The sequence below is a fragment of the Pristiophorus japonicus genome, chromosome 13 (genome assembly GCF_044704955.1).
Source record: "Pristiophorus japonicus isolate sPriJap1 chromosome 13, sPriJap1.hap1, whole genome shotgun sequence".
Lineage (NCBI taxonomy): Eukaryota > Metazoa > Chordata > Chondrichthyes > Pristiophoridae > Pristiophorus > Pristiophorus japonicus.
The window spans coordinates 19,473,181-19,495,377 of NC_091989.1; the positions used below are offsets into that span (position 1 = coordinate 19,473,181).

General features: G+C 43.5%; 1 protein-coding gene across 2 annotated transcripts in view; it reads left to right on the top strand.

Moving 5' to 3' along the window:
• Positions 1-22,197, top strand: part of lrguk (leucine-rich repeats and guanylate kinase domain containing) — a 161,564-nt gene that overhangs the window by 53,695 nt on the left and 85,672 nt on the right. For both annotated transcript variants that reach the window (XM_070897192.1, XM_070897193.1), the window contains one exon: positions 18,153-18,249. In XM_070897192.1, the coding sequence (XP_070753293.1) occupies positions 18,153-18,249 (97 nt within the window). The remainder of the gene's footprint in view (positions 1-18,152; positions 18,250-22,197) is intronic.

Consider the following 22,197-nt stretch of genomic DNA (forward strand, 5'->3'; position numbering starts at 1 on the left):
TACCTTCCGCCAGTCCAAAAAACAACCGTTCACCACTACTCTTTGTTTCCTGTCACTTAGCCAATTTCGTATCCATGCTGCCATTGTATCTTTCATTCCATGGACTTCAACTTTGCTGGCAAGCCTATTATGTGGCACTTTGTCTAATGCCTTTTGGAAATCCATGTACACCACGTTAACCGCATTGCCCTCATCAACCCTCTCTGTTACCTCATCAAAAAACTACATCAAATTGGTTAAACATGATTTGCCTTTAACAAATCCATGCTGGCTTTCCTTAATTAATTCATATTTGTCCAAGTGACAATTTTATCCCTGACTATTGTTTCTAAAAGCTGCCTCACTACCAAGGTTAACCTATAGTTGCTGGGTTTATCTTTAAACCCTTTTTTGAACAAGGGTGTAACATTTGCAATTCTCCAGCCCTCTGGCACCACCCCTGTTTCTAAGGAGGATTGAAAGATTATGGCCAGTACCTTCGCGATTTCTTCCTTTACTTCCCTCAGCGTCTCATCCTATCTGGTCCTGATGACTTATCTACTTTTAAGTACAGCCAGACTTTCTAGTACCTCATCTTCTTCAATTCTTATCCCATCCAGTATCTCCTCTACCTCCTCCTTTACTGTGTCTATGGCAGCATCATCTTCCTTGGTGAAGACAGATGCAAAGTACTCATTTAGTACCTCAGCCATACCCTTCACTTCCATGGGCAGGTCTCCTTTTTGGTCTCTAATTGGCCCCACCCCTCCTCTTACTACCCGTTTACTTATTTATATGCCTATAGAAGACTTTCAGATTACCTTTTTTGTTAGCTGCTATTCTATTCTATTACCCTCTCTTTGCCCCTCTTATTTTCTTTTGCACTTCTCCTCTGAACTTTCTATATTCAGCCTGATTCTCAGATGTATTCTCGACCTGACATCTGTCATACGCGCTCTTTTTCTGCTTCATCTTATTCTCTATCTCTTTCGTCATCCAGGGAGCTCTGACTTTAGTTGCCCTACCTTTCCCTGTAGTGGGAATGTACCTCAACTGTACACAAACTATTTCCTCTTTAAAGGCAACCCATTGTTCCACTACAGTTTTGCATGCCAATCTTTGATTCCAATTTACTCAGGACAGATCTGTTCTCATCGCACTGAAATTTTCCTTCCTCCAATGAAGTATTTTTTACTCGAGATTGCTCCCTGTCATTTTCCATAACTAATCTAAACCTTATGATATTGTTCAATAAATGTTCACCTACTGACACTTGCTCCACTTGACCTAACTCATTCCCCAGAACCAGATCTAGTAATGCCTCCTTCCTCGTTGGGTCGGAAACATACTGATCAAGAAAGTTCTCCTGAACACACTTCAGAAATTCTTCCCCTTCTCTGCACTTTACACTATTATTATCCCAGTCTGTTGGCTCAATTTTCCCCAATGCCGTTTTTTTGCATATTTCAAGAGTTACACCCATTTTATTTTGGCCCCGACTATTTAAAAAAAAAAATAACTTGCAAGTTTCCCCATTCTATTTTTTGAAATTGGCACCACGCAGCTTGTCCTTTTAGCTCTGGGGGGTGGAGCCGAATGTCTGCGTCGAAAAAAAATGATGCCTCCCCCCGTTCTGCGCATGCGCGGAACAAAAAAAGACGTTTTTGATGTGACTGCTTTGGGCGCGCATGCCCAGTACAGCTCCCTGTCTGCATTCGACCATTTTTAAAGAGCCAGTTGTGTGTGAGAACTTTAATTCTCCGTGGAAAAATCAGAGCTGCAACACGATATGCACCGCGGTTCAAGGACCAAGAATTTCTCACAGGATGAAGTGGAGGCACTAGTTACTGTAATTGAGGCCAAATGGCATGAGCAGGACACCAGCAGAGGTCACATAAAAGTTTCACCAAAAGAAATGAAGAAATGCTGAAACCAACTTGCAGAAGATTACTGTGACCACCCCGAGGTCTGGAGGCCAGTGCAAAAGGAAGTGGCAGGACCTTGGTCAAGTAGTTAGTGTAAGTAATATTTTTATTTATTCACTGGAATTGCACTTGTAATTGTGACCATCAATATATGTCCCACGCAGCAGAAAGGCCCCTCTCTAAAAAGTTATATTTTCATCTTTGCAGAGGAAGGTGGCACACAACAAAAAGAAGAACTTGGAACAGGAGGAGGCCCGGAAAATCTGCACCCACTGACACCCTTGGAACACAGGGTCGCTGCTTTGATAGGTCCTGCCTGGAGAAAAGCAACCACCACTGCACAAGCTGAACCCACACTCGAGGGAGAGGGTAAATCCTGCAAATTCCACATTCTGGCTTTGCTAAATGTAAAGTACTGCGTGGGCCAGCCATGCTTCGGTTCAGGGGGATGTCTCCATCAGCTACGCTTCAGTTGATGCAATGTGCTATCGTTCATCGTGGTCCTTCAAATGAGCCTGCTGCCTTTGCTCTGTGTGAGCCTACACATGTCACCCTGCCCCCTCCTCTGCTGCTAACCATTTGTCTTTTCTGTTATATTTTGCAGAACTTGAGACCAACCCTGACGAGGCTGAAGCCTATGCAGAAGAAGATTCAGATGCGGATGAGCCTGAAGATAAGAAAATCTTCCAATCCCACCTCCAGACCAAGAGCATGGGGATGATGGGGAGGGGTAGATCGAGGGGAATGGATGAAGTCCCGACTGTTGTACTCAGTCTGGAGGAGGTGCAGGTGCCACCCATTGAGATGCCAGCCCCTTTCCTGAGTGCTACAAGTGTTGGGACATTCCATGGTTTCTCATGGTCTGAGGTTGGGGATTCCAGTGGGGTGCAGCGAGGCACACCTAGGGCCACACCGTCTGAGGCTGCGGGTCCGAGTGGGATGCAGCGAGGCAGACCCAGGGCCCCACCGTCCGAGGCTGCAGATCCCAGTAGGATGCAGCAAGGCACAACCAAGACCCCACCGTCTGAGGCTGCGGATCCCAGTGGGATGCAGCGAGCCACACCCAGGGTGAGGAGGGGAAGGAGTGCTCGACAGCGCTCTCCTGAGGAGCAGGATGTACCAGATGTGGTTCAGATGATGGCAGTGAGTGCGGAGAGCATTGACCATACACGATCACTCCTGAATACCATCAGTGGAGTGGGCGATGAAGTGTCGGGAGAAGTAACAACACTCTCACGAGAAATGGGAACACTGTCCAGGCACATGAGGGAGGGAATGTTGCAGATAGCTGATACACTGTTGGTGAACATGAAGGAAGGAATGTCGCAAGTAGCTGATACACTGTCGGTAAACGTGAGGGAGGGAATGTTGCAGGTAGTTGAGACACTCTCAGTGCACATGAGGGAGGGAATGTTGGAGTTAGCTGCTGCAATAAGGGAACATGCCCAGTCCCCGCGTCCATTGACAGAATCAACTGCCACTCCCACTCCAGTACCCAGACCAGCCTCTGCAGAGGCCCAAGCCGGGCCTTCCACATTACCGCCTGCCCACGCCCCCCCATCAAGAAGGGCGCATTTACCTGAGATGTCCGAAAGAATAAGCTTGGTACCAACCCGAGAGACGCTGCGCCACTGCCTGCAGGCAGGGGTGGAGTCAACAAGACCAAGTGCAGCGGGCGGTCTTCGAATAAGGTGGAGGAGAGATCGGTGCAACCTTTCTGCTGTTATTATTGTTGTTACTGTTCTCAAATTAAAACATTTTTAAGTTATGTAAATTTACAAGTTTAAGAGTTTATAAGTGATCTTAAAGTTTGTAAGTGATCTTCACTAAAAACTTAAAAGTTTGATACAAGAATATTTTTATTAAAGTTAAGTTAAGTACAAACAAGTGTTAAACTTTTTTGAATAAAATGTATTTTAAATTATAACTGAATCATTTACATTATTTGTTCCATTATTAACACAACTTTTTGAACTAAAGAAGAATAATTTCCATTATTTGTTCCATTAACGCAACACAACATTACGGAACAGGTCCAAACAGTAAACATGGTCCATTTGGAATAGTTGCCGCTGAACCTTCAGGCAGCAAAGTGTTCAGGGCTGAGCTGCTGGCACAAAGCTCGAGCAATCGTTAAATGGGCACGACGACCTGCCCTCCTCCGTCGTCGTGCTCCGGGTTTAGGTATTTGCATAGCTTCCTCATTCTCGTCGTCCTCCTTCTCGTCATCTGCATCTTCCTCCTCACCATCAGCCACTCTCACCTCAGGTGGGTCTTCTAACAGCTGCTGCTGCCTCATGATGCCTAAGTTATGCAACATGCAGCACACATCAATGAACTGACCGACAATCTCAGGGGAGTATTGCAAGTAGCCTCTGGAATGGTCCAGGCATTGGAAACACCGTTTCAAGATGCCAATGGTCCTCTCTATTATGCTGCGCATCGCAATTTGTGGCATGTTGTATTCCCAGTCAGCTTCCGTCCGGGTTACGCGTAGGGGCGTCATGAGCCAGTTGGCTAGGCTGTACCCTTTGTCTCCCAGCAGCCAGCTCTGCCCTTATGGCTACTGCTGAAACATGGCAGATTTAGAGCTCTCGCATAGGATGAACGCATCACGGGTGCTCCCAGGGTATCTCGCATCAGCTGACATGATGCGATGCATGTCGTCACACACGAGCTGCACATTGACGGTTTGGAAGCCCTTTTCTGTTCCTGTACATCTCGGAATCCTCCAAAAGCGCTCGCAAGGCGATATGGATAAAATCAATGCAGCCCTGTACCTTTGGGAAGCCAACAGTCCTGGAGAGGCCCACAGCCCTTTCATGCATTGCCTGGGCGGTCATGGGGAAGTTTATGTAGTTATTCCTCCGGGCACATAGTGCAGCAGTCACCTGCCGAATGCAGATATATGTTGCGTGTTGAGAAATGGCGCACACATCCCCAGTTGTGGCCTGGAATGATCCAGATGCATAGAATGAAAGTGCAGCTGTAACCTTCACTTCAACTGACAAAGCAGTCCCCCTGACGCTTCTAGGTCGCAGGTCTGCTTTTACTAACTCACAGATCTCGGTTACAAATTATTTGAGGAACCGCAGCCTTCTCACACAGTCTGCATCACTCGTGCAGGTTTGAATGTTTGTCTCGATATACCCGATGTGGGTAAGGTCTCCTGCCCATCATCCTACGTGCTCTGATGTTCCTGATGCGATCACGTCGAATCAATCGTCGCATCTGCAGCACCATCATTAAGTAGGCTTGCACGAGGTATGGTATTGTCAATAATCCCCCCTAATTAAATTATAGCTTTGCAAGAAGCTCAAAACAGCAGGACAAGGAGTTAAAGCTGCTCTCTCTCTCTCTCTCTCTCTCTCTCTCTCCAAGGTCAATGCTCTACTATGGACCACACCCTTGCCTGCGCATGCACAATAGGCTTGCATAGAACGGGAAGCTAGGCATTCAATGAAGACTTAAATCGAATGCAATTTTTCAATTTTAGATTTTATTTAAAGTACTACCCCACCACCGACCGAATATCTCTTCACTGGGCTCGTTGGCCGGCCGGCAGAATCGCTCCCTTGCCCAGGCACACACGCTCGGCAAACACCACCCCCCACCCCGGGCTTCTTTTGAAGCTGCTGCATAGTGTAAGACTTCTCATGCCTTCAGTTCGGCTTCCACACCCCCATCCCCCCGGGCTTCTTTTGAAGCCGAGCCCGTGTGTCTGGGCGAGGGAGCGATTCTGCCGGACGATGCTCCGACCCTCGAGCCGGTGAGGAGATGTTCGGTGGTGGCGTGGCACTTTGAAAAAAATCTAAAATTAAAGAATTGCATTAAACTTCCATTTTCTCCGTTTTAAGTTTGAAAAAATTACGTTTTATGATGCATATTTAATGTCTTCTTGACTCCCTCCAAAACTTTGCATAAAAACAATGGCGTCTTTCTGCGTCGATTTTTTTTAATGTGCGTTGGTTTTTCTTAAGTGCCCAGAAGGTTTTTTGAGAGTGGTCACATATGCCATCCTAGGAGAAATGTAAGTTGGCCAAACTTGCATAAGTCTGAAAAACTGGCGCAGACATTATGTTACGCCCGCATGACGCAAAGAAAAAACCTAAAAAAATTGTAACTGAGTTATGCTGCCGCATAAACTTTGGAGAAACATGGATTTTATAATTTAGGCCAAAAAAAACAGCGCAGATAATTGGGGAAAATTGAGCCCTATATTAGGATAGTTGAAGTTCCCCATTATCGGTACTCTATAGTTCTTGAATCGCTAAATTCTCTGCAAATTTGCTGCTCCATATTTTTCCCACTAGCTGGTGGCCTATAAAATGCACCCAGTAGTGTAATGGTATCTCTATTATTTCTTAACTCTAGCCGTATAGATTCTGTTCTTGACCCCTCCAGAACATCCTTTCACTCCAGCATTGTAACCTTCTCCTTAACCAATACTGCCACACCACCTCCTATCTTCCCTTCCTTATCTTTCCTGAACTCCCTATATCCAGGAATATTTAATACCCAATCCTGCCCTATTTGAGCCAGGTCTGTGTTATTGACACGACATCATATTCCCATGTGGCTAATTGTGCCTGCAGCTCACCAACCTTGTTTAATCTGCTTCGTGCGTTTGCGTACACTGTAAGCCTATCGTAGACCATCCTGTGTTCTCTCTTAGTCTGACCCCACCCAATACCTTACTATTTCTTGCTTTCGTGCTATCCATCTCTCCCAATCCTTTGTGCCCTTTGTTTCTCCTTTCTAATGCTACATCCTGGTGCCACCCCCCCTGCCAACTTAGTTTAAACCCTCCCCAGCTTTTGAGATCAGCGTAGGTTAATGGAGAATCCCTAACGCGAGCTGCTGTAACATCAACAAGCTAGCTGAGCAACCAATCAAAATGCAGAATTCTCACAGACCGAGAACCAGGATGTGAGTAAGCTCCTCTAATCGTAACTTTTAAAAAATGTTAGAGAGAGCAAAACAATGATTGGGGTTCTCGCATGGGGAAAAGGGTAAACCTGAAATGAAGATGAACAAACTTTCAAAAACATTTAAAACACAGAGCAGCGAGTGTCGGAACAGTGAATGACTGACTGCAACTTCACGCTTTCTGCGTTAGGATGCGCATGCGCTACATCCTGAAGTTTTGGTCAGTTTCAAAGGGGTAATAACAACGGACATTTTTCATTCTCTGTTATTACCCACCGAAATTCCGGGCCAGTAGTCTGGAAATGACAGTGTGTAATATTCTTGTACAAAAATTAATGTGCCTGCACTCATATTAAATTTCTTTGTCTGCTATTTTAAAGGAGAAATTATTCTCTTTATTTTAATCACACAATGTAATTTCAAGGCTAAATATGTGTTTAAATAGACAATAGAATTGCATCGAATTTACAGCACAGAAATTGGCCCAAATGGTCCATGCCAGTGTTTATACTGCACACTAGACTCCTCCCACCTCTCTGCATCTAACTCCATCAGCGTAACATTCTATTCCTTTCTCCCTTAGGTAGCTGCCCCTTAAATGCATCTATGCAATATGCATCAACTACTCCATTTTGTAACAAGTTCCACATTCTAACTACACTCTGGGTAAAGAAGTTCCTCCTGAATTCCCTATTGGATCTATTAGTGACTATCTTATTTATGTCCCCTAGTTTTGGAGAGTACTTTGGTCAAGAAAGTATTCCGTCTTTTTAGACTTTTCTTCACCTTTAAGCACAAGCGACTCCTGTAGTGTGCTCCGTCATTAAGCTTCAAGAAGAAGTTATAGCCTGGCTATAAACCTTTGATATTGAACTTGACATGAACTGGGTTGCCCTCATTAAGTCCATATAGTTTTGGACTGCACTGAGTCAAGGTGCTCGCTGATTTTTACAAAGTTGAAAGTGGATGTGAAGCAAATCAGTTTACAAAACACTTTGAATAACTGTTTTAGTTTTTATAATACTCAAAGTTGCAATTCTTACATTTCTATTTGGGGAAAACTACTGTTGACCTTGGAGGTCAAAAAGATTGATGCATTAAAACTCCGTTTCATAATCTACTGTTCTCAAATGCCATATTTACTATGGCTGTCTGGTAACAATATATGAACACAAAATGTGATATGTTAAATTTAGACAAAATTGTGTTTTCATTTAGTTGATTCAAAGCACATGTAGTGACTCAGTCTTGTGCTTGCTATTGGGATTTGAGCATACATGATATGATCCATTTATCTTCAGTGTAAATGTCCAAGTACAACTTTTATACCAGCTAGTTGCTACATCACAGGGTTTGAGATGCACATTGTAAGATCACCAGCAAATTGTATTTTTAAAAATTTGTTTTTAAAAGAAACATTGATTTTTTCCCCATTTCCCCTCTCCTGAAGTCTTCATGCAGCACTGGCCTCCTTTCCGTTTTTTCATTTGAAACAATTTTGTTTTAAGAACTCAATGTATCGGAAAGCTCAAACTTGCATTCTACTCTATGCGACTACCGAGCAATTTTCTTTTGCCACAAATGTATAGGTTCACAAACCAAAGACAAGTGATTTGTGATCACTCAGATACCAGCATGTCCACTGCCTCAGAGACTTGTTATGCACACTTGTAATGCTTAAGCTGCAAATCGCATGACATGTGTTAAGTTTGCAGGCTGTCACACCACACCAAATCACTTGTTCTAACACACATCATATGGTATCAGAGCTTCTGCAGCAAATAGCTCCATTAAGATATCCTGGATAAAGTTGCATTAATGAGCCTATACAGCTTCATATGGACAGTATGAGTGAATCCCATTGTAGCCCTCCAGACCAGTAATAATTACAGTTATTGGCCAATAGGTGACCCCACCTCCCGCCACCGCCGTGTGCAAATTGTGTCATCTTGAGCACTGCAGATGATGGAGGAACCAAATGAGATAGATGCCATTACCAACATTTGTACAGATAGACCTACATTCATTATTCCATTAAATGTGTTCACTAAAGGTCTGTGAGATGGAAGATTTGGTACATGGCCCCAAAAAGCATTAAATAAACGTTTGACAAACCTTTTAAGAACTCCTGAAGAACAATAACTCTATGGGCAGAATAAAGTACAACAATCTGATAAGAGAAACTGCAAATCTTAGTTTCTCCCCACACCATTTGTTAAAATGGACATGTCTATGGACACAACCACAGGGGTGAAATTGGATATTGCATCCTCCACCTCCAGACAGATCAAATTGCACCAAACTCATCTGCTTAGTTGCACTTGGGTTCAGTAAACCCCATGCAGAAAGTCTGAATTGTATTTCCTTGTAGCAGTAATGTTTGGTATAACCGTCTCCAGTTTAAGACAGATAACATTAAAGCCCCCTAGCTGAGCATGCTGGTGTGTGTCAAGATCCCTTTGTATTATGGTATAGCGACTAGCCACTTAAACGAGAAAAATAAAGGGTATTCACCCTGAAAATATGATTGCGTGAAAACTGAAGGTTCTTTGCTTAGTTACACAGACAGTCCCTTTTAGGGCATGCTTCCTTACAGAATTTGAATACATTACACATGAATGAGCCTAATGCTTCCACCACTGTCAGATCTGAAATTTTGCAACTTGTCTGATTTTTCAGCTGCCCATTTAGATTTATGATCCTAGAAATTACTATTAGTGACAAATGCTATTTTAATAGAGACATTCATTAGTTTATTTTAAATAGGTTAAAGCTTCCGTTAAAATGACACAGGAATTTTATAGAAGTGTGTTAAACATGTACAGGGTACCCACTAATTTGACCAGCAGTAATTTTTAGGCTGAGGAGCTAAAGTGGAATAAATTGCGAGTATATTTAATATCCCGCCTCCAGATGTCTTTAGCAGTCACATTGTAGGAGATCTAAACTTTTACAAGAGCATGCTTAACATAAAATTCATGAGGCTTCAATTTTATAGCTGGCCACCTCTGGCCATTTGGTGATAAACATTTTTTGTGGTTTAATCCATGCCACTAAAGAACAGATGTAAAATATGTAAAAATAAGCCTTACGGAAAAATGTTATGATTTACATTATTTGCTAAATATGCCAGTGGCAGAAGCAATATTGCAGCAGTCAGAGTTACTCAAATATATAAAAGAATAGACTGACTATCCATCCTGACACTTAAGCCACTGTAGTCTGATCCTATGCTGATCTTGCCACTGAATTAATATCGTTCCACAGATTTGGGCTAAATTACAGCTGCTGGCAAAGCTATGATTATATTATCCATTCCAGATGTGAAATCGTGGCTTTTCCTCTCAATTAAATTGCTGCCTGTAATTTGAAACCTGAGAAGGCGTTGGAGCAAGTAAAGGGTTAACAGAATAGACAAAGTGCTATCTGGATATTGCCTCCAGGCTTGGCCAACATAGTTTGAGGCATTCTGCTTTTATCTTTCATTACTTGAATAAACTACAGATGTGTTTAAAGAAGATGAAAAAAAAGTCAAAACGATTAGACTTGAGTTCTTATGCAATTTTTACCAATTAAGCTTGTAAAATTAGCAGCAACCTTAATAATCGAAGTAAGTTTGCCAATACCACCTCTTCTCCCCAAAGCTATTCAAATTAGAGTGTGCCAAACAGCACAGATCTAAAACATTGCAATTCTGTGACAGCATTGCAGAGCCTCAAGGAGTGCAGCATTGTCAAAGGTGCTGTCTTTCGGTTGAGATGTCAAATCTCTCAGATGGATGTACAAGATCCCATTGTATTATTTGAAGAAGAGCAAGGGAAACTCAAGGGAATGCAAGCAAAGTTTATGCAGCCAGTCCTCATAATTTAAGTACTGTACGGCTCAGGATAAAGTGTCCAAAAACCTATGACCTAGAAAACTTTGATCGAATCACGCCTTAATCTTCTAAATTCCAGAGAATACAACCCTAGTTTGTGTAATCTCGCCTCGTAATTTAACCCCTGGAGTCCAGGTATTATTCTAGTAAATCTACATTGCATTCCCTCCAAGGCCAATATATCCTTCCCAAGTTGTGGTGCCCAGAGCTGCTGACAGTACTCCAGATGTGGTCTAACCAGGGCTTCGTATAGCTCCAGCATGACTTATAACCCCTTGTATTCTAATCCTTTAGCTATAAAGGCCAGCATTCTATTAGCCTTTTTGATTATTTTTTGTACCTGACCATGACATTTTAATAATCTATGTACATGGCTCCCTAAGACTCTTTGGACTGCCACTGCTTCTAGTTTTTCATTATTTAGAAAGTATTCTGATCTATACTTTTTATTGCCACAGTGGATGACCTCATACTTGACTATGTTGAAATCCATTTGCTACAGTTTTGCCCATTCACTTAATTTATTAATATCTCTTTGTAATTTTATGCTTCCATCTATACTGCTTACAATGCTACCTATCTTTGTGTCATCGGCAAACTTTGATATGTGGCTTTATATCCTGTCACCTAAGTTGTTAATAAATACAGTGAATAAACGAACCCCCAACACAGATGATCCCTGTTGGATGTCACTAGTCACATCCTGCTAATTAGAGAACCACTAAAGAAACTGATTATCCTATCGTTTATCTCATTGATGTTTGTGCGACCTTGCTGTGCGCAAATTGGCTGCCGTGTTTCCCTATGTCCCAACAGTAAATACACTTCGAAAATACCTTCATTAGCTGTGATGTGCTTGGGACGCCCTGAGGTTGTGAAAATCGCTATATAAGTGCAAGTTTGTTCTTGCTATCTTTGTTGGGGAAAAATGAATTTAAAGCACCAACTCTTTGCGGCGTTGGTCAGAACTCCTTCTGTTTGACATTGAACATCCCCAGTGGCTGTACTAGAAACATACTGCTGTATTAGTGACGGCAGCTCCCGACATACGGGTCTTGAGCAGCCAGCAGCAATGCCTTAATTAACTTGTTGGATTCACGAGCCCTAGTGAATGCGGCAAGTTTACTTTGGAATTGCCACCAGCTATGTGACAGTCACGTTTTGGGAGCTGGCAGTACTAACATGGCAAAAATACAAGACAAAGCCAGCTTGAGTGAGTGTAACAATCAATTCGTGCTGAAATATGGCCTGTTTCATGCACTTGACTCAAGCAGTAGGAACTGAGTTGAGATTACCCAAACTCACCTCACTTCAAGTAGCTGTCAGAGAGAAAGTCCACACATTCCATCAGTCTAGGCTGGGTTCCAACCAGATTACAGAGGTGAAAGGACAATGTTTTAACTCACTTACCTTTCAAACTTCCGTACTAGAGCTGTTGTTAAAAGTATTTCATCCTACAGCTGGATTGAGTTAAGCATTTCCAGGATGGCTGAAAAAGTAAAGAGTTCAGGATGTGAAATGCTTGATAATTCTTCTTGCTATTCATTTTTCTCACCAATTTCCCCCACTTCCCTCCTGGTAGGCATTGGCTTCTTGCTAGGTTGCATTTCCATGTGTGACAGTCACTGTCCGGTCGGTACCTTGATCAAATAACCATTATTCATGTGTCGGGCTATTTGACTACAGTGGCCATCACAGCCACACTCAATCTTATCTTCATCCAATGTCCACACACATGCACTTCCACTTCCACCAAGGGTTACTGCATTGAAATCAGAAGTGGAGCCTTGTCTAGTTGTCCCGTCCACACCCCCCCGCCCCCCCCACCCCCCCCACCTCCAAAAGAAATGGGAAACTGAGGCTGAGATCAGCTGTTTCAAAGCAGACCAGTGATCTAGCCTGGGCCTTCCTGGTCTGTGTTGCTGAGCTACTCACTAACTAAACTCACTGAGCCATCAGCCCAGTTGGTATTTAATTATTTATTAATTATTCATTCACGGGATGTGGGCGTTGCTGGCAAGGCCAGCATGTATTGCCCATCCCTAATTGCCCTTGTGAACGTGGTGGAAAGCTGCCTTCTTGAACTGTTACAATCCGTGTTGTGAAGGTACTCCCACAATGCTGTTAGATAAGGAGTTCCAGGATTTTGACTCAGCAACGATGAAGGAATGGCAATATATTTACGTCAGGATTGTGTGTGACTTGGAGGTGGTAGTGTTCCCACTGCGCCTGCTGCCCTTCTCCTAGGTGGTAGAGGTCGCGAGTTTGGGAGGTGCTATCGAAGAAGCCGTGACCAATTGCTGCAGTGCCTCTTGTACATGATACACACTGCAGCTACTGGTGGAGGAGAGAGTGAATGCTTAAGCCGTGAAAATCAAGCGAGCTGCTTTGTCCTGGATGGTGTTGAGTTTCTTGAGTGTTGTTGGAGATGCATTCATTCAGGCAAGTGGAAAATATTCCATCACACTCCTGACTTGTACCTTGTAGATAGTGCACAGTATTTATGTGGCTGGCGCAGTTAAGTTTCTGGTCAATGGTCAACCCAGGATGTTGATGGTAGGGGATTCGATGATGGTAATGCCATTGAATGTCAATGGGAGTTTGTTGGACTTTCTTTTGTTGGAGATGGTCATTGCTTGGCACTTGTGTAGCCCAATTGTTACTTGCCACTTATCAGTCCAAACCTGAATGTCGTCCAGCTCTTGCTGCATGTGGGCACGGACTCCTTCATTATCTGAGGAGTTGCGAATTGAACTGATCACTGTGCAGTCATCACCGAACATCCCCACTTCTTTATGATGGAGGGAAGGTCATTGATGAAGCAGCTGAAGATGGTTTGACCTAGGATATGTCTCTATTCACTTCTTATTCACTATGTGACTCTCCAAGTCTTCCTACTAATGTTCATATTATTCTCTTTTTTTTCTCTCCTGAAGTTATGTTGTATAGCTTACATCATGCTCACTGGCTTTGCCTTTCTCCAATTCTTGCTCTTCTATTAATTAGTCTTTTGCGCTCAGTTCCTAAGTCATCCGTGAACTTTGCTCTTGGTCTTTCTGTGTCCTAAAACATGCAATTCTATTATTACTAATAAGTACTTTTAAATGAATTTTATTCCAATAATCCAATCAGGTTCAGGTGAGTTTCACCTTTGCGGTTGATTACTTCAACTAAAGCTAATGATTGAATAAATGCTGTGTAATTCATTCAAAGCAATCTATTATTCTCTTTATTTCACAGTTAAGCTAATACGTGACTATAAAGGACTGCTTATTCAGGACTCATAAATATAGCTCTTTTACATAAATTTGGTTAATTGCAACCTTTTTCCTTCACTCTGGCTTGTTGCATTTGACAGAATTGAACTTTTGATATTGCATGGGATATTTAGTTCCTTTCATTTGATTAATATGTATTATGCATGCGCCTATTCCACTGAATGTCTCCACATATAAGCAGTAAATACATTAAAATTGCTTCACTAAGATTTCTAGACCAACAGCTTGTTTCTGCTAATTCCCTTCTGTCTATGTTGGATGGCAGATCCTCAATTAAATTACATAAGTCTGTGGCTCTTCACTCTTTTCTGTCTTGCCCTTTTCTTTTTAATTGGACTGTAATTTCACACGGGTGCACATTTTGTGAACTTGTTCTATCCACCACGTGGAAGCTTTGGATTTTGCCAGATGCTGAGTTCTAACCTGAGTCATATGATCTGTCAGTTTCTAGAAGCCAGTTGGATTCATGTCCCCTAAATTTAGTGTCATAATATTTTCGCCTGAAATTATGAAACTCACGAATGAAAGTCAGAATAGAGTAATGAATTATTCTGAAAGTGCGAGGGCTGTAATCAGTGTTGAAAAACGTAGCATTTACCAAATGTTTTGCCAGTGTGTTTGGCCTTGGTAACTTTATAAAACAAAAGAATGACAATGACCATGTTGGCATCTTATGGTCCTCATGTACTTTGTCACTGTGTCATGAAGGCAGTCCAGTCCAGATACAAGGTTGTTCCAACCTCTGTCATTGAATTACAACATGCAGATGACACTTGCATTTGTGCACACTCGGAATCTGAACTCCAAACCATTGTTGACACCTTCACTGAAGCGTACAAGAGTCTGAGTCTTACATTAAACATTAGTAAGACAAAGGTTCTCTACCAACCTGCCCCCACCACAAAGTACTGCACCCTGATTATCAAGATCCATGACGAGACCTTGAACAATGTGGACCACTTCCCACACCTTGGAAGCCGACTATCAACAAGGACAGACATCGATGACAAAGTCAAACACCGCCTTCAGTGTGCCAGTGCAGCCTTTGGCCGCCTGAGGAAAAGAGTGTTCGAAGACCAGAATCTCAAACCTGGCTCATGGTCTACAGAGCAGACGTGATACCACCCTCCTATATGCTTCGGAGACATGGACTATGTACAGCAGGCACCTCAAAGCACTGGAGAAGTACCACCAACGCTGCATCCACAAAATCCTGCAAATTAATTGGTAGGATAGGCATTCTCTCTCAGGCCAACATCCACAGCATTGAGGCAATGATCATGCTCGATCAGCTTCGATGGGCGGGCCACATTGTCCTCATGCTCAATACCAGACTCCCAAAACAAGCACTCTACTCCGAACAACGTCACAGCAGGCAAGCCCCAGGAGGACAGAGAAAACGCTTCAAGGACACCCTCAAAGCTTCCTTGAAAAAATGTAACACCCCCACCGACTTTTGGGAATTCCTGGCCCAAGACTGCTCAAAGTGTAGGAGAAGCATCCGAGAAGGTGGCGAATACTTCGAGTCTCTTCGCCGGGAGCACGCGGAAGCCAAGTACAAACAGCGGAAGGAGCGTACGACAAATCATGCACCCCACCCACCCGTCCCTCCAACCACCATCTGCCCCACCTGTGACAGAGACTGCAGATCCCACCTTAGAACTCATTTTAGTGTGGAAGCAAGTCATCCTCAACTCCGGGGGACTGCCTAAGAAGAAGAAGATGGAGGCAGTTTAACACTGGGACTTAAAGCCTTGGATATACTGATAATTATATTTGGTTGTTTTTAAGTCTTTAAAGATTTTAAAAAGCACTATGTGACCCACATTTTGCTTGTGTAAATTGACGTTCCTTTTGTTAAATTATGAATTTGGAACGGCATCTTTTGAAGCATGGCTTGTTGCCTATAGTTATGGAATCGAGTGTACATTATCAATGGCACAGCTACTGTGCACATCTGAAACAAATAGCTTCATTCTCTTTATGTCGGTTTAACCAAAGAATCAATTTGTATGAGGACATCTGTTTCCTTTTGGTTTCAGCACCTTTGACGGCCAGACAGCACAGTAAAGTTTCTTAAAATATTGCTGCTGAGAAAAGACGGAGGAAACGAGTGGTTCAGTGGGTTAGAACACTCTTCTTTCATCTTTGACACTTGGGTTCAAATCTAGCCCAGATTGATGGAATGAAAGTCTCCCTCTCTCTTTCTCTCTCTGCTGATGAGTTTGAGCTAAATCTCAAGCCAGATCCATTTGGGGGTAGAACTGCACAAAACTGTCTATAATTCAGCACTAATTGGCATCAAGATAGGAGTCTCACTCAGAGAGGCCATGAGGTTGATTGGTGCAGAAAGTGGAATGTTGCACTGGGGATGCTTTCGCGAGACTGAAGTTATCGCATATTGGGGGACAAATTCTTCTGTCACTATGTGTAGCAATATTGTAAATGTGTTGGTGTTTATTTGTTCTTTTCTAGGACGAAGAAAGTCAATGTAAATTTGGGTTCACTAAACATGCTAGCTGAAGTGTAAGAATGATCAAAGTCTATACTTTAAAAGAAATTATGCACCAACTCCAAGGCTAATCCCAGATTTTAGGCAAAGCTTTTAAAAAAGCAATAATCAACCTCAATTTCTCCACTATATTGGAAGTGGAACTCCAGTAATGGAAAACAATTCTCATTATGCTTCAGAATTATTATTGCTATACCCATAGATTATGATTTAGCAAAATTGTAAGCATATTATTTTTGAATGCATTTACGACATGACTACACATAGCAACCAGAGCATTTACAACAACAACTTGTATTTATATAGCGCCCTTAATGTTGTAAAACATCCCAAGACGCTTCACAGGAGTGTTATCAAACAAAGTTTGACACCAAGCCACATAAGGAGATTTTAGGGCTTGGACAAAAAGGCAGGTTTTAAGGAGCATCTTGAAGGAGGAAAGAGAGGCAGAGAGGTATAGGGAGGGAATTCCAGAGCTTAGGGGCTGAGCAGCTGAAGGCACAGTTGCCAATGGTGGAGCGATTAAAATCGGGGATGCTCAAGATGCCAGAACTGGAGGAGCATAGATAACTCGGAGGGTTGTGGGGCTGGAGGAGATTACTGAGATAGAGAAGGGCAAGGCCAGGGAGGGATTTGAAATCAAGGATGAGAATTTCAAAATCAAGTTGTTGCTCAGCTTAGTATTCCTTCACCACTGTACCTGACCTGAGAGTGCTTGATACTAGCAATGGATGCAAAAAGCAACAAAAAAATCTTCCATCCGTGGCAATTTAATGAGTATGAAATTTATCAAAATACAAACTAAGTTGATGGTTATATAGAAGAAAACAATCCAGGTGCAGTCTGCTTATTTCTCTCAGGATTTGTTAGGAGGTCTGGCGCTGGATTTTCGGCTTTGCTGATTTCGGGGCAGTAATGGCGGCGGAGCGATAAAGTTTGTGCCCGGGAACAGTTTGCGCCTCAATCAGCAAGATTCATTAGCTGGGCCCTAAGTGCTAAAGGAGGCATTATACACCTCTTTTAGGGCGCTAGGCCGGCTGAGCAAGTGAAAATCCCGAGCTAAACAGCCGGCCTCGGGAGCGCTCTTAAGAGAGTCCTGGGGGGAGAAAAAACCTGAAAAAAACCCACCAAAAACATTCCCAATAAATAACTCACACCACCGCAACATAAATCGCAAAAAAAAAAACACACTTACCTGAGGTCGCCATTAATTAACCTCACTGCAGCTGGTATAGGTTGCCAGGACGGCATACTGCAGGCCGTGCAGATTGGGCTGCAGCCAAAAGCTGAGCCGGTGTCGCAATCAGGGGTGTTGCACACCAGCTCGCCTCTTCCGTGTGTTAATACTCCATGCCTCGTCGGAACCGGCACTGAATGTCCCAGCAGGGCGCTGGAAGCTGATCGCCCGTCCGGAAGTGCTTACTGCCGCCATTGCTGCTCCTCCGGGGCGCTAACAGGGAACGGCAGAAGACCAAAAATCCAGCCCCCAGGTGTTTTAAACAAGCTATTCCCTTTTATTTTTACATCTGTTGTACAGATCCATCTGGTTTCAAGTACCTTCAGAGCTGCCTCTCTGATGACACTGACCCACAACAGAGTCCTGTTTTTAACAAAATGAGTTGCAGTGGCTTATATTTTCCCATTTTTTCCAGCGTTTGTCACACAAGCCGAAGACCTTACTTTGGAGAAGAGGATGGATGTGATTATCATTTTGTATCTGAACAAAGGTTTGAAGAAATGATTCAACTGGTAAGAATTCTCTGACATTAGAGACCCATGTTAAAGGATTGATCACAATGGGCTGGGTTTTCGCGAAAACGGTAATATGCCAAAATTACCATTTTCGCTGCGCTACTGTTTTCAGGGTTAACTTTCGACCTTTATTATCGGTAAAATCAGCGTTGCACGAGGATTTGCGGTGCAAACCTCAAGTTTCGGCAGCTTTAATCTGAGGCCGGTAATGCTGCGAGAGAGGCCTTGGGAGGGGGGAAAAACAAAAAAGAAATTAAAAAAAAAAATATTCACAAAACATTCAAAAAACACTTACCTACTAAATCGCTGAAAATTAATAAAAAAATAAAAAACTTTAACTTACATTTTTGCAGGTCTTCATACTTACCGCTGCTGGAGGGGCTGTACTGACAGGTTTGACCCTGTCGATATTCTGCGCGTGGCATACGGGTCCTGCACGTCGGCACACCTCTCCCCGGCAGTACGTGGAAGCGCTGCCGCAAGGAGGTCACTGAGGATCTCGCCGACCGGGTTTTTGCTGCGGAGGGTCAAATCACGGTGAAAACCCGGTCGCAAAGTCGACCAAAATCTCGTCCTATGAATTCATAATATTTAAAAAACATTTTGGGAACATTTCCAGAATTTTTATTAAAGTGGAATTGGATCTGGGTTTCTGTTAAAGTATGCCTAAATACGCGTTATTATTTCTACTTAAAACATTGAGTACAACTGTTTGATTGCCTTATGTCCACCTCCCACCATTTGCTGTTCAACTCTCTTCAGCCTGACACAGCACTGTGACTACCTTGGTCAAAGCCACCAATTATTTCCTTTTTGACTGCATCTGTGCTGTCTTAGCGTTTATCATCCTTCTTCAAACCCCTCTGCAGTCTTTGATTCAAAACTGTCCAACTTTGGCCCTCTTTTAACAATGACATTTCTGCAGCCACTGATCTGTTCAATCGCACCCTCATCACCACCTTTGATGCCCCAGTCCCTATTAAAAAGATTACTCTCTCCCACGCTGGTTGTTCTCCCTGGTACAGCCCTCATTTTCACTTCGTCAAGTCCAAAGAGCGCAGACTTACATAGAAACATAGAAAATAGGTGCAGGAGTAGGCCATTTGGCCCTTCGAGCCTGCACAGCCATTCAATAAGATCATGGCTGATCATTCCCTCAGTCTCCCTTTCCTGCTTTCTCTCCATACCCCTTGATCCCCTTAGCCGTAAGGGCCATATCTAACTCCCTCGAATATATCCAATGAACTGGCATCAACAACTCTCTGCGGCAGGGAATTCCACAGGTTAACAACTCTCTGAGTGAAGAAGTTTCTCCTCATCTCAGTCCTAAATGGCCTACCCCTTATCCTAAGACTATGTCCTCTGGTTCGGGACTTCTCCAACATCGGGAACATTCTTCCTGCATCTAACCTGTCCAGTCCCGTCAGAATCTTATACGTTTCTATGAGATCCCCTCTCATCCTTCTAAACTCCAGTGAATAAAGGCCCAGTTGATCCAGTCTCTCCTCATATGACAGTCCAGCCATCCCTGGAATCAGTCTGGTGAACCTTCGCTGCACTCCCTCAATAGCAAGAACGTCCTTCTTCAGATTAGGAGACCAAAGCTGTACACAATATTCCAGGTGAGGCCTCACTAAGGCCCTGTACAACTGCAGTAAGACCTCACTGCTCCTATACTCAAATCCCCTAACTATGAAGGCCAACATACCATTTGCCTTCTTCACCGCCTGCTGTGCCTGCATGTCCACTTTCAGTGACTGATGAACCAGGACACCCAGATCTCGTTGCATCTCCCAACTGGTGTGCAACAGCCACCCCACGTTAAAAGAATTCACGCACAGGCAGCTCATCATCATCTATATGTGCAATATATATTATCAAGACCTGGCTGTAAACCAGTGAAGTTCATTGAACGTTTCTTGTCTCCTGAAGTATACCCAACGCCAGCATAAACAAATGTAGCTTGAATTAGCTGTAATCAGCTCTGAGATTGACTGCACACCCTTAACCATTCCTACTAACATCCAGTGGGAGGAAGAAATGTTTGTTATTCCACACACATTACAGTTCATTTATCATGGTATTGAACATTTTCATCTCTCTGGTAAGTCACACAATTAGAATCAACATAGAAACTGGCTCACCTACCGAACCGAATGAAATTGGGACTTGAACGGATGTGGCCGACAACTGGTTTAGCCATTCATTGCCAGATCTGGCTCGAGCACATGAAAGATTATTGGGTCCTACTCTTGTCTACAAAAACTGCTCACTATTCAAGGATCATTCTGGATTGCAAAAATAACCCCCGGCTACTATTCTCTACTGCTAACTGTCTCCTTAAACCCCTCTTCCTTATCTCCACCACATTCACCTCCAACAACAAATGTGAGGAACTCATGGACTTCTTTAACTCAAATATTGAATCCATCCAATCAGCTGCCGCTGCCAGTTCTTTTCCTTCAACCAGCGCACAGGGCAAAACTTCATCTGAAGCTCCCACCTGCACTAGACCTAACCTCACATCTTTCTCTAGTTTCTCTTTGATCTCCGCTCTTGATCTCTCCAAGCTCATCTTATCCATGAGACCAACTTCCTGCTCCCTTGACCCTATTCCCACTAAACTTCCTTTTTTGGCTTTCATGTTAGCCCACATTGTTAATGCTTCTCTCTCCTCAGGTACTGTTCCACTCTCCTTCAAATCTGCTGTCATCACCCCTGTCCTCAAAAAAACAACCCGAGACCCACTTTGCTTGCTAGATTTCGCCCCATCTCCAACCTCCCTTTCCTGTCCAAAATACTTGAATGTGTTGTCACCTCCCAAATCTGTAACCATCTTTCCATGAATTCAATGTTTGAATCCTTTCAATCTGGTTTTCGCCCCTGCCACAGTACCGAAACGGCTCTCATCAAAGTCACAAATGACATCCTTTGTGACTGTGACAAAGGTAAACTATCCCTCCTCGTTCTTCTAGACCTGTCTGCAGTCTTTGACACAGTTGATCGATCCATCCTCCTCCAATTCCTCTCCCCCATCGTCCAGCTAGGTGGGACTGCAGTTGCCTGATTCCATTCTTGTCTATCTAATCGTAGCCAGAAAATCTCCCGCAAATGGCTTCTCTTCCCACTCCCCCATTGTTACCTCTCGTGTCCCCCAAGGATCTATCCTTGGCCTCCTCTTATTTCTCATCTATGTGCTGCACCTTGGCGATATCATCCGAAAACACGGAGTCAGTTTCCACATGTATGCTGACGACACCCAGCTCTATCTCTCCACCACTTCTCTTGATCCCTGCTTGGTATCTAAATTGTCAGACTGCTTGTCCGACATCCAGTACTGGATGAGCAGAAATTTTCTCCAAGAAATATTGGGAAGACGGAAGCCATTACCTTTCGTCTCCGCCACAAACTGTCTTCGCTAACCACTGACTCCATCCCTCTACCTAGCATCTATCTGAGGCTGAACCAGATTGTTTGCAACCTAGGCATCATATTTGACCCTGAAATGAGTTTCCAGCCAGATATCCACGCATAACTAAAACCGCCTTTTTCCACCTCCGTAACATCGCCCGCCACCGCCCCTGCCTCAGCTCTTCTGCTGCTAAAACCCTCATCCGTGCCTTTGCTACCTCTAGACTTGGGAAATTTTAACATGGGTGAGCATGTGGGATTGGCTGCGGGTGGGGAATTAAATTGGGAAGAATTCAAAGCACGTCGGGAAGCTGGTTCCAAATCCCTGACTTCCGGGTTTTGCGGAGGCAGGACAAGGGGCGGGCAGCAAACCCGCTCCCAGGAGGCAGGCTGGCATTTTAAATGTGTTAATGAGCCTAGCAGCCTCTGATTTAACTTGCTTTGTGGGTTTTCAGTGGACAACTGGGTTTCCCAGGCCTCGGGGAAACCCGGCTGCTGAAGCAAGTCAAAGACAGCTTCAGGGAAAAAGTAAGT